General features: G+C 49.4%; 2 protein-coding genes across 6 annotated transcripts in view; one reads left to right on the forward strand and one right to left on the reverse strand.

The window, feature by feature from the left end:
* Positions 1 to 104: 104 nt before the first annotated feature.
* CCT8L2 (chaperonin containing TCP1 subunit 8 like 2) lies at positions 105 to 10772 on the reverse strand. Its single transcript, XM_004281247.2, is given in 5 exon segments — positions 105 to 2134; positions 2137 to 2260; positions 2262 to 2671; positions 2674 to 2906; positions 10597 to 10772. Coding segments are annotated over 5 exon segments (1860 nt in total). The 3' UTR covers positions 105 to 1217.
* Positions 10773 to 11291: 519 nt separating this feature from the next.
* Positions 11292 to 16358, forward strand: part of KMT2C (lysine methyltransferase 2C) — a 288150-nt gene continuing 283083 nt past the window's right edge. For 4 of the 5 annotated variants that reach the window (XM_033408303.2, XM_033408308.2, XM_033408304.2 and 1 more), the window contains exon 1: positions 11975 to 12280. In XM_033408303.2, coding sequence (XP_033264194.2) covers positions 12120 to 12280 — 161 coding nt within the window. In that variant the 5' untranslated portion in view covers positions 11975 to 12119. Of the gene's footprint in view, positions 11308 to 11974; positions 12281 to 16358 lie in introns of those variants that run through there. The other variant, XM_033408301.2, reaches the window with a different exon arrangement.

The raw sequence follows: 16358 nt of genomic DNA on the forward strand, positions 1-16358 counted from the left end.
CATAAGTTTGTTTTGATGATTAAATAAAATGAAGACAAAGTGCATTTGAACTGCTTTAAAAAGTTACCTATCTCTATCATCATCACTATGGAATTTGAGAGTCTATGAGAACAATGCGGAACCTGAGGGCAGGGGAGAAATATGACAGCACTTCGTTATATTCGCTAAAATATAACGATGAAGACACAACAAGGAAAGACACGTCAAGGATGTTGTATAGATATAACTTGTTACTATAAGTTAGTAATAACGAGTATAGTTCTATACATTTTCATCTGCCATCCTAACAACTTCTCAGGATTTCACTTCTGGGTTTCAAAGAATCTTTGCCAATTTGTTTTGCGTTGTTGCAGCTAATATGCCTGCTATAAGACAATTGTTTCTTGAGTCTGGTTCTCTCTCCAAATGCTTAAGCTTCTTTGTTTTGATTCTAAGAGACTGCAGCTTCCCATCAACTCAGTTCTGTCCCTACGTTCAGCTCTTTTCCCAGAGGCAGAGTAACTTGGATGGTTAAGTGGGAAAGGTTTTGGGTAACATGTTCCCAGCTCTGCTCAACTTCTCTTTACTGCCCAGGAGTATCTGGGCATAATCACAGCCTGGCCAGGATAACCTGGTGCTAGGTGCTCCCCAGCACTCCTCACCTACACTGGAACTGTAGTACGGTTCTAAGGTGTGTGTTCTTATCTTTTGTTATATATGCCAAGGGTGCTTTTCAAAAAATATATTTCTGCCTGCCAGCTCATTTTCCTCCTTTATATTGATTTTTTGCCTTAAAATAACATTCCCTTCTTTTTCCAATAATCACAACAGGAATGAGCGGCCACTCCTTTAAGCTGAAACTGAGGTTCTTAGATTGCTGAAGTGACATTTAGACAGAAACTCTAGAAATTTAGAATTCATGCAGGAATACTCAAACAGTTGGGAAGAGATACCTACCCTTTCTTGCATCCCCAAAATTCAGGTACTCAATTTAAAAATCTTTAATAGAATTGAATCCTGGAGGAAAGAACAGAATCTGATGGAGAGAAACAGGAAATGAAAAAAGCCAAGAATCTGAAAGGAAGTAAATCAATGGAAAGGACTTTAACGGTGATGTTGTTTTTGTCTAAAGAAATGGACTCATATAGCAGCAAACGTGGAGGCAATACAAGGCAATGTTCATTTTTGGGGTGGCGATGCCCTCCTTGGCAACCCCATTTTGTTGAGGATGTTGCCACTTATTTGTTCCAAGGACTCCTTTTTTTCACGGGGTATGGGCGATACTTTGCCTTCTTAGGTTCAGGTTTCAGGTCCTGGTGAGGTGTGGGACTTTTCTTGGCTACTACAATGTCATAGCCAGTCAGGAGCTGTAGTACCACGTCAGGCACGGCTCGAAGTCCTTGGGCTTTGGCTATTAGGGTGTCCCACACCTCTTCCTGGGCCACATTTATTATCCCTTCGACCTCCACTCCTATCAGGAAGTTCCCAGCTTGGTGAGCTCCGTTCATTTCTGCCATCACGTCTGAGACGGCTAAGCCTGCCTTCTCTGCCAGGGTTTCAGGAAGAGACTGCAGGGCCTGGGCAAATGCCAGGAAGGTGGGACCACTAGGCCCTTCCAGTTTGGTTCCTTTCTCTGAGAGCATTTTCGCCAGAGCCATCTCTGTGGCCCCAGCTCCTGGAAGCAGTCTGTGATCCTGGCGCAACTGGAAACAGGCATCAATGCCCTGGTAGGCAGCCTACTCTGCACCCCGTAGCCCCTCAGCGGTGGCCTCCCTGAGCACCATGGTGAGGGCAGGGGTGCCTGGAGTTTCCCACTCAATTACCACAGCCAAACCTTCTCCCAGCTCCTGCCCGTACACCCTCTGACACTTCCTTGGCGCCAGTGGAGGAAGCAGATAAGGCATCACAGGTGTGCCAAACACCTCGCTCAGGTACACCATCTCCCGCCGGGACTTCACCTGAATCACCATGAGGCCGCACCTGTCATTATGCGTTAGGGTCTCCTCGTCAATTTTCCCCCAAACCACCACCACGTTAATAGACGCGGCTGCCAGCTGGGCCACCTGCTTTTCTATCAGCCCCTCGCTGCCCTTCCTGAACTTGGTCAGGTCGTCAGGACTAGAGAGACGAGACGTGGCCGGGGCAATAGGGCTGGCGGGCCGAAGGCGCAGGCCATCAGAGCCACCCTGGTGCCGCTCATCACCATGGCCACCTGGCCGCAGGGCTTGCCGGGCAGGGCCAGGCCGGGGAGCAGGCACGAGCCCTCCAGCCGCGCCCCGGGGCAGCGCGCATACGCGCACGCGCTCCGGCTGGAAGCCGCCGTCCAGCTCCCGGGTGGCCCAGCACGCATGCGCCACCATCTTGGTCAAGCAGTCAGTCAGCCACAGCCTGTGCGTGTTCGTCACCGAGTGCAGGGCCCCGAACGGGTCCTCCAGAGGCCCCAGCGCCCGGATGGCCAGGGACGGCAGCAGGGCCAGCGTCTCGGCGGCCGCCGCGGCCTAGGCCTCCCGCAGCAGGCTCTCGGCCTGTGCCAGCAGGGCCTGAGCCAGGGCCACCACGAAGGCCACGCCGTCGCCGCTCTGCGCCGCCATCCGCAGCAGCCGGGCGGCGGGGTGCTCCAGCTCCAGCACCCGGAGGATGGCCGTGCTGTACCCAGTGACCACGGTTTCTCGTTTGGCGGTGACCAGGAGCTCTGCCGCGCCTGGGGGCCGTAGCAGGGCCGCAGGACTCTGGCCAAGGTGTGCGCCGCGACCAAGCTGCTCAGCGGGTGCTTCTCCTCGGCCGCCGCCGTCACCAGCCGTTCGGGCAGCTCAGGCGCCGAAGGGGCTCTGCCGTCAATCGCCCGCGGGGGCCCACCCGGCCGCAGACAGGCGCTGGAACAGCAGCGAGGCGCCCCGGGAGGAGATCTTTGAAGCCCCTCGAGCGGTCTGGTGAATACCCATCAACTGGTGCCTGGAGAAGCCGGCGCTCTGGGCCCGGGCGCAAGGATGGTCTGCTGAGGCTGAGCCCTAAAAGCACCCCCAGACTGGGCTGAAAAGGAACGGGGCCCTTGGGGCCTCTGGGGCTTGGTAGCTGAAACAGATCTGATCTTGATTAAGTCACAAGTGGCACATGGAACCAGGGCAGGGAATGAGGTCACAGAAGGATGGACCATGAGTTGGGAGGCCCTGGGGCAGGCGGAAGTCAGGCCCGGTTGTCTCCCAGAGGGGGGACACGCGTACCCGGGGCCCCAGAGTTTCATTTAAACTTCAGAGACGGAAGAGGAAACCAGGTGGAAACCCACCCACTTCAAATTCCTGGTGAAGCTGTGGCTCCCGTTGTTTGTTTGGTTGGTCTCTGGGTCTTTTTTGTGTTTTGAGAGGGAAATTGTTTTGTTTACTTTCTCATGCAGTGCTCTGTAATCCTAGCCACGTTTGGTTACCCGTATGCCTCGGCCTCTTTGGCCACCTTATCCGTTTGTGCTAATCATCAGGTTCCTTAAGGTGTCTGCTGGTCTGTTTGTCTTTCCGGTTGCAGATGTGTGAGGCTGCACAGTGTGGGACAACTCTTCCCAATGACGGTGATGACACTGAGCTGGCGAAGGTGGGTCAAGACAAGGGAGAGAAAGAGGCTGACCGCCTGCAGACAGAGTAATAGACATGGACACAGAGGAGTGAAAGTGACCAGGAAGGCAGCAAACCAGAGTGAGTGGGGCTGGGGCCCTCCCGCCCTCACCCTCAGCCCTTAGAATTTGAGCTCCCTCCTTCCATCCTCCCTCCTTGCATCCTCCCTCCCTCGCTCCTTCCTTCCTTCCTTCTCTTGCTCCTCCTATCCTCATATGGCACCTACTGGAGTAACGATTGCTTCTTTTTTAGTTTAACAAATATTTAGCATCTACTCTGTTTCAGTGGTCACAAAGATGGCAGGAACGTGAGACCAGTGAGGGAAAGAGATTGGTACCAAGTGAGTACAGCTTCCTTAGGTGTTGGGCAGAGCACCAGCAGGAAGTGATGAAAATATTAAGATTAGGGGAGGGACTTCCCTGGTCCCTGGTCCCCACTTCCCTGGTGGTCCAGTGGTTAAGACTCCACACTCCCACTGCAGGGGGCATGAATTCCATCGTTTTAATATTTCCACAGACAAGAAGATAGTGAGAAACAAAAGGAAAAGAATGTCACAGTGGAAGTTAAATACAATTAAGGCTAAAAAGGAGATAAATTTGGGCTTCCCTGGTGGTGCAGTGGTTAAGAATCCACCTGCCAATGCAGGGGACATGGGTTCGAGCCCTGGTCCAGGAAGATCCCACATGCCGCGGAGCAGCTAAGCCCGTGCGCCACAACTACTGAACCTGCGCTCTAGAGCCCGTGCACCACAACTACTGAGCCTGCGCTCTAGAGCCCACAAGCCACAACTACTGAAGCCTGTGCGCCTAGAGCCCGTGCTCCGCAACAAGAGAAGCCACCACAACGAGAGGCCCGCACACCGCAACGAAGAGTAGCTCCTGCTCGCCACAGCTAGAGAAAGCCCGTGCGCAGCAACGAAGACCCAACGCAGCCATAAATAAATATATAAAAAAAATAATAAATTTGGAGAAAAAACTTTCTCTTTGCAAAACAACTTGATTGCTTTTGTAAAAATGATATTCATTATACAACTTAAAAGAAAAAAATACAAAGAAAGTAAATGTCATTTGGAATCCCAGCCCAGAGACAGTCATTGTTTATATTTTGATGAATATTATTACTTTACACACATATGCATATATAGCTTGTGGATTTACACAGTTTTACATATGTGAGTTATATGATAATATTGTATATGCTTGTCTGTAATAATTTTCCCCTTAATGTTATCTTGGCTGACAAATGTTTCTGAAGAGGTATTATGTTGTCTGAAGACCGTGGACAACTTTTTTTTTTTTTTGGCTGAATCTTGTGGCATGCAGGATCTTAGTTCACTGACCAGGCATCGAACCTGTGCCCCCTGCAGTGGAAGCGCAGAGTCCTAACCACTGGACCGCCACGGAAGTCCCTGTGGACAACTATTTTGATCTCTCTCTCTCTTTTTTTTTTTTTTTGCGGTACGGGGGCCTCTCACTGTTTCACTGTTGTGGCCTCTCCCCTTGCAGAGCACAGGCTCCGGATGCGCAGGCTCAGTGGCCATGGCTCATGGGCCCAGCCGCTCCGCGGCATGTGGGATCTTCCCGGACCGGGGCACGAACCCGTGTTCCCTGCATCGGCAGGCGGACTCTCAACCACTGTGCCACCAGGGAAGTCCTTGACCTCTTTTGATTTTAGAGACTCCATTAGAAAAGGCTTGATCCTCCATGTAACACTGAGAGGAGTGTCACATAACAAACGTTGGTTGTAGGGGGCAAAGAGGACTTGCCTGTTCCCTTATAGAAAAGTAAAATATAACAACACAAAACGTAGCAAAGTATTCACGTATACCTTGTCTATAAAGTTACAGTTTCTTTTTTCAAGTAGACTCCTGTAAGGGATCATCTTAGCTCTTTTTCTTGAAAGTAACGTACATTTTCCCATTTATTTCACTTCTTCCACATCTCTGTTGAGCCACTGCTGAGTAATAGGGATAGAAGGTGAATAAGGCAGACAGCTAGTGTCTCCAGTGGGCTTAGGCTGGGATACAGACAGTTAAGTGGGCAATTCATTACAGGGCATGAGAGCTGTGATGGGGAAACCACAGGTGTTGTAGAAGCATCCAGGGGGACACACAACCTTCATCATGGGAAGAACGGTGGTCAGGGTGAGGTAACGTCTAAAGAGAGCTGAAGGGGAAATAAAAACAAGAAGTGGGAATTGGCCAGGTGAAAGGGGCTGGTGGGGTGGGAGGGGTTGGGACAGACTGGTGAGGTTTGTGGCTCACCTCCTGAAGGCTGGAGCTCATGGTGTGGTGGAAAGGAGAGGAGAACTTTGGCTGGAGGGTAGCAGGGACTCTCCAGGACCTAGTGAGCCATGCCAATTTAGAATTCAACCTGAAGGGTGATGCATGGGACTGTAAGTTCCATTTCCATTGCAAAAGTAGATAATTTTCTGTTGTGAAATCCTTACCTGTGTGACTACACAGCACAGGGGAAGGTGAGGATCCAGTTACTGCCTTGCACCCTTAAAGGCAGTCAGTTCATAACACCCCAAACAGTAAATTTTGTTTTGGTTCTTGTTTTGGTCGTGTTGTGCAAGGCATGTAGTATCTTAGTTCCCCAACCAGGGATCAAACCTGTGCCCCCTGCAGTGGAAGTGTGGAGTCTTAACCACTGGACTGCTGGGGAAGTCCGCCAACGGTAAAGTTTGGACTGAAATTTTGTAGAGGTACCTCTACAAAGATCAAACTAACCAAGGAGCTACTAAATCTCAATTTTACTTTTTTACTATGTGGACACTATCATTGTTAAATTCACATTGATTTTATTTATTCTTTGGATAAATTGATTAGATGTAAAATAAATGTAAATAATTTGTGTGTGTGTGTGTGTGTGTGCCAGGAAGAGTTTGCATGCAGTTAATGCATATAAAAATTTCTAACAACATGATTTTGATCTGCTAAGGTGGGTAGGCATCAATATAGACGGTTTGGTGGTTGTATTGGGTTGAATAGTGCCCCCCAATATTCATACTCTTCCTGGAACCTCGGAGTGTGACCTTATTTGGAAATAGGATTGTTGTGGGTGTGATTAATTAAGATGAGTCATACTGGAGTAGGGTGGACCATTAATCCAATATGGCTGGTGTCCTTACAAGAAGGGAAGACACACACACAGACACACACACACACACACACACACACACCCCGGGAGAACATCGTGTGTGAGGAATAGACACACAGGGAAGGTGGCCATGTAATGGTGGGGGCAGGCTGGAGGGATGCACCTGCAAGCGCAGAAATGCCCAGGAACACGGGCGACCACCTGAAGCTGAGCGAGGCCTGGGACAGATTCTCTCCCAGAGCCCACCACGAGGGGCCAGCCCTGCCGATACCTTGATTTTGGACTATTAGCCACCAGGACTGTAAGAGAATACATTTCTATTGTTTTAAACTGCCTGTTTGGAGTAGCTTTTTGCAGCAGCTATAGGAACCCAATACAGTAGTCTTTGTATATTAATGAAGGAAGGAACCTAATGAAGTGTGTGTGTGTGTGTGTGTGTGTGTGTCTGAAGAGGGGGGCTGTCTGCTGCCTTATCCCACCCTTGCCCTTACCCCCAGACTCCCAGATGCATTAAAAATTTTTTGTTTATTATTTAAATTTTATTTTATTTTATTTTATTTTATACAGCAGGTTCTTATTAGGTATCTATTTTATACATATTAGTGTATACATGGCAATCCCAATCTCCCAATTCATCCCACACCACCCCCCCTGCCACTTTTCCCCCTTGGTGTCCATATGTTTGTTCTCTACATCTGTGTCTCTATTTCTGCCCTGCAAACCGATTCATCTGTACCATTTTTCTAGGGCTGTCTGCTGCCTTCTCCCACCCCTGCCCTTCCCCCCAAACTCCCAGATGCATTTTTTAAAAAACTGTGGTCTTCTACACAGTAGATGTAAATATTTAATCTTTCTATTTGTATGTTTTTCTTATTTTTTTTTTTGGCTGCGTTGGGTCTTTGTTGCTGCGCACGGGCTTTCTCTAGTTGCAGCAAGCGGGGCTGCTCTTCGTTGCGGTGCGTGAGCTTCTCACTGCGGTGGCTTCTCTTGTTGCGGAGCATGGGCTCTAGGCATGTGGGTTCAGTAGTTGTGGCTCGCGGGCTCTAGAGTGCAGGCTCAGTAGTTGTGGTGCACAGGCCCAGTTGCTCTGCGGCATGTGGGATCTTCCCGGACCAGGGATTGAACCCCTGTACCCTGCATTGACAGGCGGACTCCCAACCACTACGCCACCAGGGAAGTCCCTGTGTGTTTTTCCATGTTTATTTTTCAGTTGCTTGATTGCCTTTTTTGTGTTTATCTTGTTCAGTAGTGCCAGGTTTAAAGTATAGACCCCTGGAGGGCAAGATTCATGTCTCTATAAAACGTGCTGTAGAACATTTACATATGCCTCATACTCTTATACACAAATTAGTTTTGAAGGTGATTGTTTTATTTCCTTCTCAGATTCTTCCTTTTTCTATCACACAGGTACATGGTATGCATTACTGAAATAACTTATGTAAAGCAATATGAATTTATAAAGCTAAAAATGCACTATGGACTAAATATGAACTAATTTTAAGTGGTTGAAATTCTTTTTAAAACATTTTTTTTTTTTTTTTTTTTTTGCAGTACGCCGGCCTCTCACTGTTGTGGCCTCTCCTGTTGCAGAGCACAGGCTCAGGACGCGCAGGCTCAGCAGCCATGGCTCATGGGCCCAGCTGCTCCGCGGTATGTGGGATCTTCCCTTACCGGGACACGAACCCGCATCCCCTGCATCAGCAGGCCGACTCTCAACCACTGCGCCACCAGGGAAGCCCTAAAAACATTTTTTTTACTGAAAAATAAAGGACAAAAAATGATAGCCTATGACTGCAACTTTTTAAAGTGCAATTTTAACAGTAAAAACATGAACACAAATCTTATAAGATCTAGCATTTAGGTTTTGAGCGGTCTTTTCACACAATTGTAAAAGTTTGGTTCCTAAAAAACCCTGAGGAATTTAAGACTATGGGAAAACAAGGAGAGGGATACCATTTAGTAGTGAATCTCTGGGAAAGCCTTATAAATACTTTCATGTTCACTAAAACAAAGTGATAAAGACTGCTCTCTCAAGAAAGACATCAATTACATTTTCTAGGCCTTCAATTAGGAAGAATGTCTACTGTACCATGAATTTTTATTCATTGTCATTTGTATGCTAGACACTTTGAGAATCTCCTTTGCTTACAGTGTCATGAGATGTTGCTTTTTCTTTTTTGAGGATAACAACCCTTACTCCCACTCACATTTTAAACATTTAATACATGTTTATGATTATACTACAGGTGCTCTGAAAGATTGATGTATTATAGAAAAATGTAATATAGAAAGTGAAAGTCCCTTGTAATCCAACCCTCCAGAGATGATTGCTGTTAACACTTTGGTGCATGTCTACCATATTTTTAAAGTGCCTATTTAACATGTACTTATTAGAAGGTAGACATTCTATTTTTTTTTTGCACTTGGTCCTTCCAGATGCTCGTTGTCTTTCTGGTTTTATAATTTTGAGGAACCTACCTCAGCTATCTGCCTCCTGGATTTTTTGCCACTGTGGTCTCAGAGCTGTGTAATTTGGATGACAGAGATGGAAAAACCTTTGAAAGACCTTTATTTAAGTTGAATAAGTATTCCTTGAATACTTCCTCTGCATCCTGGGTTATATTTTTTTTGCTCTACCCGCAATAACTTCACGCTGATAAGCCTCCTATCTGTCCTTTTAAAACAGCTCCCAACTACTTGTCTGCTCACAGTAGCCGAAGGAATGGAGATTTAAGGCTGGGTTTACCTTCATCATCTTTTATCTTTCAAGAAGTAATACCGCACAAACTTCTATTTCTACCCTTCCATTTATTCTACCCACTTTTCTGTTCCCAGTCCCTAGTTGTTTCCTTTAAGAACTTGTCTCCAGCAGGAGTGACTTGCAGTTTGCACATTCTGGTCCTTAAATTCTCCCAAGTGCTGACGAGTATACTGAAGTAAATTGTCCTGATGTGGAATTTTGTGCATATGAAACACACAGTTGGAAATGACTCTTCTACTTTCAGTACTGAACACAGATAAACATTTGGATCGATAATCCCATTTTTGAAAGTATACTTTATTTAGTGTAATGTACAGAAAATGAAAAAGGGTGAGTAATAAACTTTATATCACTTCATAAATGCATCTTCATAAATTTATGACTTCATAAATTAGTCATGCATATGTTGTATTTCTATGTATAATAATAGTCAGACTTTTTTTTAATTTATAGTTTTCATTTACCAGCCTAGCTTCTCCCCAATCTCAAATTTTAAATTTAGTAAGCTTGAAAAAGCCAGCGGGAACTAAACCTTGAAGGGATTCAAACGACTGTCTTATTGAGGTCCTCACTTCAGCCCTTTCAAGAAGCTATGCTTTAGTCAGAAGAGGCTCTGGAAACTGTGCATGTTTGCCCAAATACACACAAACATACGGTTCAGAGTTTATGTTCTGGCTATTGGGAAGGGAAGGCAAACAACACAGCAGGAAAAACCGCGTTTTATTCTTACCTTACACTAGAACTGTTGGGAAGATGGAAAGAAATCATAATCAGAAAGTGCCCGGGGTGTCCGGCCTAGAGTCTAAGCCTGTAAGATGATAGTTTACCCCAATCCTTTTGCAAATGGTTGATAGGTCGTAATAGTTTTTCCCAATTCAAATCTATGTTTTTCACTCCCCTAGTGAATGGGAAGGAAATCAGCGAAGAGTACATTGTCCAAGTGTTGGTCCCTGTTAGAATAAGGAACTCAGAACTCCCCACCTGTAACTCTCCTTCCTTCCTTCCTAAGCGCACATGTCAGATTTCGGACCCTAGCAGCCCCAGTTTCCCTTCACCGTTTTTAAGTAGTGTAAGAGGCGGCTTAGAAGTCTTTCCATTTTTGTCTCTTCGTCACAACACACCCAACGTTAAAACCAAGTTGTCGGGGTTTTACTGGTTCATTATGTCTCTCAGCACTTTATCCCTCAAAATGCCATCGTTCTTTTTGTCTGACAGCTTTATAAACCCTTTCCGGATCATTTTTAAAACGACGCTGTAATAACGAAAGTATCCCTGGAACTGGAGTAGAACGAAGTTGCACTCCATTTCTTTTCCTCCACCAACGTGCATTACAACAAACGAACGCTGAACGTGCGCCCGGCGAAGCCCCTCCGGGCCGGTCCCCGCGCCCCGCCGGGGATGGGGGTGGGAGTGGAGGCGCGGGGCGCGGGGGAAACCCGGGCCCGCCGCGCGCCGGGGCGGGACGAGCTCTACACCCGCCCGCCAGTCCGCGGAGGCCGAGCGCCTGCGGAGCGCGGACGCGGCCCGCCTCGTCCTCGCTCTCCCTCGCGCACTCCCCGGACCCCGATCCCGGATTCGCTCATCCGCAGCTTGGCGCTCTCCCGAGCCGAAGCCGGAGCCCCAGCCGGAGCCGGAGTTGGAGTCGCGGCGCGGCCCGGCCGCCGCGTCAGAAGAGGAGGGAGCGGGGGCGGGGGAGGGGCGGTGAGGTCAGCGGCGGCGGCGCGTCCGCGGGCGGCGCATGCGCGGAGCGAGCCCCGTGAGTGGCAGCGGCGGCGAGCGGGGGGCGGTGGGGCCGGCGGAGTGGGGGAGGGGGCGGGGGCGTCGCGGCGGCCGTGTGTGGGCGAGACGGCGGCGAGTTTGAGAGGTCTGTGGTGCGGGGGCGCTCTGGGAGACCCGGCGCGGCCCTCGCGCGACGGCCACGGTCGAGTGTGTGTGTCTGTGTGTGGTACACGCACACCCGCAAAACTTCCTCCTCCCCTGCCCGGAGGGCTGGAGCGGGCGCTGAGGGGCCGGCGCTCGCACAGCCCGGAACCCACAACAACTGGAGCAGCTGTCAAAACTTCGCTGCCGCCGCCGCCCGGCCTGACGCGGCCCGCGCGGGGGAGGGGCAGCCGGCGGGGGGCGCGACCCCCGCCCGCCGGCCCGCCGCTCCCCGCGCCGCGGCCCCTTTCTCCTCCCCGCCGCGGGCGGCCTGGGGGAGGGGCGCGGGCGGAGACCCCCAGGGCCGGCGCCCTTCGTGCCCCCTCAGTAGCCCCGCCCAGCTCGGCGCCGCCCGCCCCGCACCCGCCCGGCACCCGCGCCCGCACCCACACCCGCACCGCCCGAGGGCCGCCCGCCCGCCCCGCCCGCACCTCCCCGCCCCGGTCCGGCCCCTCCCTCCCTCCCGCCCGCCTGCCCGCCGCGCCCCGCCCGCCGCCCCCCGCCCGGCCCCTGCGCGCCGAGGTGCGCGCGCTCGCGCGTATGTGTGTGAGTGCGTGTCCTGCTCGCTCCATGTTGCCGCCTCTCCCGGTACCTGCTGCTGCTCCCGGGGCTGCGGGAAATGCGAGAGGCTGAGCCGGGGAGGAGGAACCCGAGCAGCAGCGGCGGCGGCGGCGGCCGCGGCGGCGGCGGCGGCGGCGGCGGGAGGAGCCCCCCAGGAGGAGGACCGGGATCCATGTGTCTTTCCTGGTGACTAGGATGTCGTCGGAGGAGGACAAGAGCGCGGAGCAGCCGCAGCCGCCGCCACCCCCCCCCGAGGAGCCCGGAGCCCCGGCCCCGAGCCCCGCAGCCGCAGACAAAAGACCTCGGGGCCGGCCTCGCAAAGATGGCGCTTCCCCTTTCCAGAGAGCCAGAAAGAAGTAAGTTGAGTGTGAGGGAGCCAGGCCGGGAGCCAGCCGCGGCGCCGGCCCGGAGCTGTCACCGGCGCGCCCGGCCCCGCCGCCCCCGCGCGCCCCCGGCCGCCCCCGCGGGGTGGGGGTGGGGCCCGCGCGGGCCGCGCGGCTCGGGCCCGGGGCGCCCGCCCCGCGCCCCGCGCCGGCGCCCGGCCTCCCGCGGCCGCCCGCACTTCCCTCCGCCGGCCCGGGTCTGACGGCTCGCGCCGCCGCCACACTTTACTTTTTAGTTTGGCCCCGGCGCCGTGTGTTCCGGGGCTTCTCTTTTTGGGGAAATTTCTCGTCGATGCCCCTGGGTCTCGCCGGGTCGTTTAGCAGACGAGCCCGCAGCACAGCTGGGTAGTCGCCGGACGGGCTCCCGCTCGGCTCCCAGGCGCTCGGCTCCGGGACGCTCGCCGAGCTGTCAAAACGCCGCGGCCAGGTGGTCCCCCGGCCCGGTTGGGCGGGGGAGCAGGAAACGGACGCAGCCGGAGCTGCTTTTCTTTGTCAGCCGGTCGCTCCTTTAACTTTTCTCGCTCCCAAACCTCTGCTTTCGTGCTTTAATGATATATTAGGAAGTCCTCCGACCGCTTCCCCTCCCCTCCCCCAGCCGGGCCCCGCACTGCCCAGCGCCGAGAGCACTAGTCTGTGCGGTCGCTCCGCGTAGGGGACGGAGTGCAGCAAGTTTTGGAAACGTCGCTGCCACCGCAGGCCGATCGCCAGGAGCACGTTCGTTCGGGTCCAGACGGATGTAAATGTGGCCGAACTTCCATCGGAGTAGCCACTCGTGGCTGTTACTGGGGCAGGAGTCGCTCTCGTGTGTTTTTGAGCAGGCACTAGGGCTGTGCGCCTCCGGCCATTCGCTGGTTAGAAATGTCTTTTTACAAAATGGTTATAGGACAACTTTGCCTGTGGATCCAGGAGCTCGTTTCAGTGCCGGTGAGTCGCTGAGCGCTCGTGGCTCTTGAGGCTGCTGCTGTGGAAGGTCTGTGGCCGTCTTTCGGAGTTGTAGGAAGGCGTGTATTGCTTACTCATTTCATTATATGGGCGTCTCAGGGAACTGATGGTAGTGGAAGGGTGCACCGGGACGCCGAGGAAAGCAGCATACTTACGGATAGTCTGGTTTTTTGTTGTTGTTTTTTCTTTTTTTGATGGGGTGCATTCGTTTAGTAATAGCATTGTTATGTTTGGTGATACACAGTAAAAATAGTAGTGTTAACGCAAGGCAGAGAACAGGGTTGTGGGAAACCCGTGAAGCTCTGCACTGGACGTGCTCTTTTTCGCTTTCCTATTCTTTTACTATGAACGTGATTCAGGGCCTTCGACTTGCCCTCCATATTTTATTGCCAGCTCCTACCTAGCTATGACAAATCGTGAGGGAAACAAGTACATTATTAGTTTCTTTGTGATACAGAGTTGGGGTTTATTATACCACTTGCATTGCTAATGTCTGGTATAAAATGCCATTGTTATTCCTGTATTAACTGAAATTTCGAGAAGGAAGGTGCAGTTTTAAGTAATTTTAAACTTCTTTGCCACTTTTTTGGTATCCTTTAAAGGAACACACACGAAGCCATCGTAGGGTTTTAACTTGATTGCTTCCCATTTTCACTATTTCTTGGTTTCTTTCTGAACATTAATTTGGGATTATAACGTGTTCGATTTGCTTTTAAATTCTTACTTTAGAAAGAGTAGACCTATCTATGTTCTCCTCACCCGTACACATCCAAGTGTGTGTGAGTGGTGAGTGTGCACACTTCCCCTGAGATTGCAATGAGCTCATTTGTATTAGTGCAACTCCTGGGTGCACCAGAAGAAAGGTTGGTTTAGGGTATTGTCACTTTATTATTTTATTTTTTACCTCATATTATGAGTGGGAAAAAGGTAGCCCTTTGAGAAGTTAAAACCTTTCTATAGAATGACACTAATATAACAATAAAAAAAACCTCAACACTTTGGAAAATGTTTAGAACAGTTATAAGTCATAAGAGAGTTTTTTAGATTTGAAAACTGGTACAGCATTCCTTATAGGTAATTAAGTCTAGTGGTAACTTTGATCGTCCCAAACTTGTTAGGGAATTCTTTAAAACTAGGTGTGTCTTTTGAAGGAAATGGAATCTCCAGTCGTTTTGGAAACATGTAAATGGAAACTAATATCTGAAATGGAAAGCAAAGAGAGGGGTTTTCAATTGTGTATCTCTGCACTGTATTAAGATACATGCAGAAAAGACCCTGTAGTTAGCTGGGTAGTGCAGACCCTGAAAGTGAAACTGATGTGTAACACATGTAAATTAGGTTTGTAAATGTTAAAATTATGTGGAATTGCGGATACCTCAGAAATGAAAATTAATATCTTTGTGGAATGCAGTGGAGATAAAGGTGTTTAAATTGTCAGTGTTATTTAGATGGTCAGTAAGTGGGTTGCTTTACCCTAGAGCAGATGCCTTATGACACTATTTTTTAAAAGTAGGTTGTGTATTTGTTTTCACATTAAAAAAAAGGTAACTGTGGGCTAGTAACTACACATTCTTTGAGTTTAAATGTTTGAATTTTTAGTAATTAGGTAAAAATTAAGCATTTTCTTGTTTTATAGTGTTAGATAATTTTTGTGTTTTATCACATGTGAAAAGCATATGTGGTTACTGGTTTTACATGAACTATTATTACTTTAAAGTTATATTTACAACCTAAAATCAAGAATTTTGCACTGAAGGTCTTAATCTTAGAGGCAGAGTTTGAAGCGTAGGTATGTAAATAGGGAAATATGGAGTGGAACAGTGAAATTGGCACATGTCTAAAAGTTCTCTTGCATAGTAAGGACTGCCTATTACTTAGTCTTTATCAGGGGTGCAGGTCTTCCCATTGGTGCAGAAGCTCCCGCTGCAGGGCAGCACGTACCAGAGGTTGGAGTTATTTTTCTATTAAGGTGAAGGAAACCCTTCCTGAAACTTTGATTTTATCTTTTCTTCCTTAGAGTATACACCCACATTACTAAGTTGGGAAGCCAAGTGGAGATTCTGCCATATTTCTTACCACGTGAACAGAGTTGATGTCCAGGCTGGGTGGTGTGGGGATGGCACAGAAGCGGCAGGTGGTGGGGATAAGGGTCTCTGGGGCGCTACCCTTGACTCTCTTTGAATCAACTCTTGATACCCTGAACCACTTTCTCTTCAGAGGTCAATTACTGTTATTAGAAAGTCACCTTGAGGGACTTTCTGAGGTGGCGCAGTGGTTAAGAATCTGCCTGCCAGTGCAGGGGACACGGGTTCGAGCCCTGGTCCGGGAAGATCCCACATGCCGCGGAGCTAAAAGCCTGTGCGTCACAAGTACTGAGCCCGCGTGCCACAACTACTGAGCCTGCACGCCTAGAGCCTTTGCTCCACAACAAGAGAAGCCACCGCAATGAGAAGCCCGCTCGCCGCAACTAGAGAAAGCCTGCGCGCAGCAACGAAGATTCAGTGCAGCCTAAATAAATAAATAAGCTTATTTAAAAAAAAAAAAAAAGTCACCTTGAGCATTACTGTAGAAAAAATTAGGTACAACCAGTGGTGTCATATAAGGGACCAGGAAAAAATGGCTCTGCTGCAGGGGACTATTGCTGTTCTATACTTGTAAGCATTCCCTGCCCCCCCCTGCCCCTGCAATCTCTCATTTCCATAGCTGTCAACTTGAAATCAGTGAAACAAACAAAAAAAGTGTATTGCATTATAGTATATGCAGTTTCATATAGTTGAGACATCACTATTATTTGTGCTTTTTGAGATGATGCAAATTTGTAATTTTTATTATATTCTTATTTTTCAAGAAATTAGATGCCTCTGCAGGGAAATTTTCAGTAATCACCGGTCTCTAGCATTTAATGGGCTCTGAAATGTTTTAATTTACCGGAAAAGCTGGTCCTGGAATGGCAGCCTCTCTTATCTGTTAGGTGGCCTCATTGTAGTTTGCTTTTGTCCTGTTGTTGGTCTTCTCCATGGACTCTCTAGTCTTTGAAAATATGGTATTTTTAGTGTAAAATACAAATTATATTTGGTATAATGTTATTAATATGTAAACTTGATAAACA

Source organism: Orcinus orca, chromosome 9 (genome assembly GCF_937001465.1).
Source record: "Orcinus orca chromosome 9, mOrcOrc1.1, whole genome shotgun sequence".
In the NCBI taxonomy this organism is placed as follows: domain Eukaryota; kingdom Metazoa; phylum Chordata; class Mammalia; order Artiodactyla; family Delphinidae; genus Orcinus; species Orcinus orca.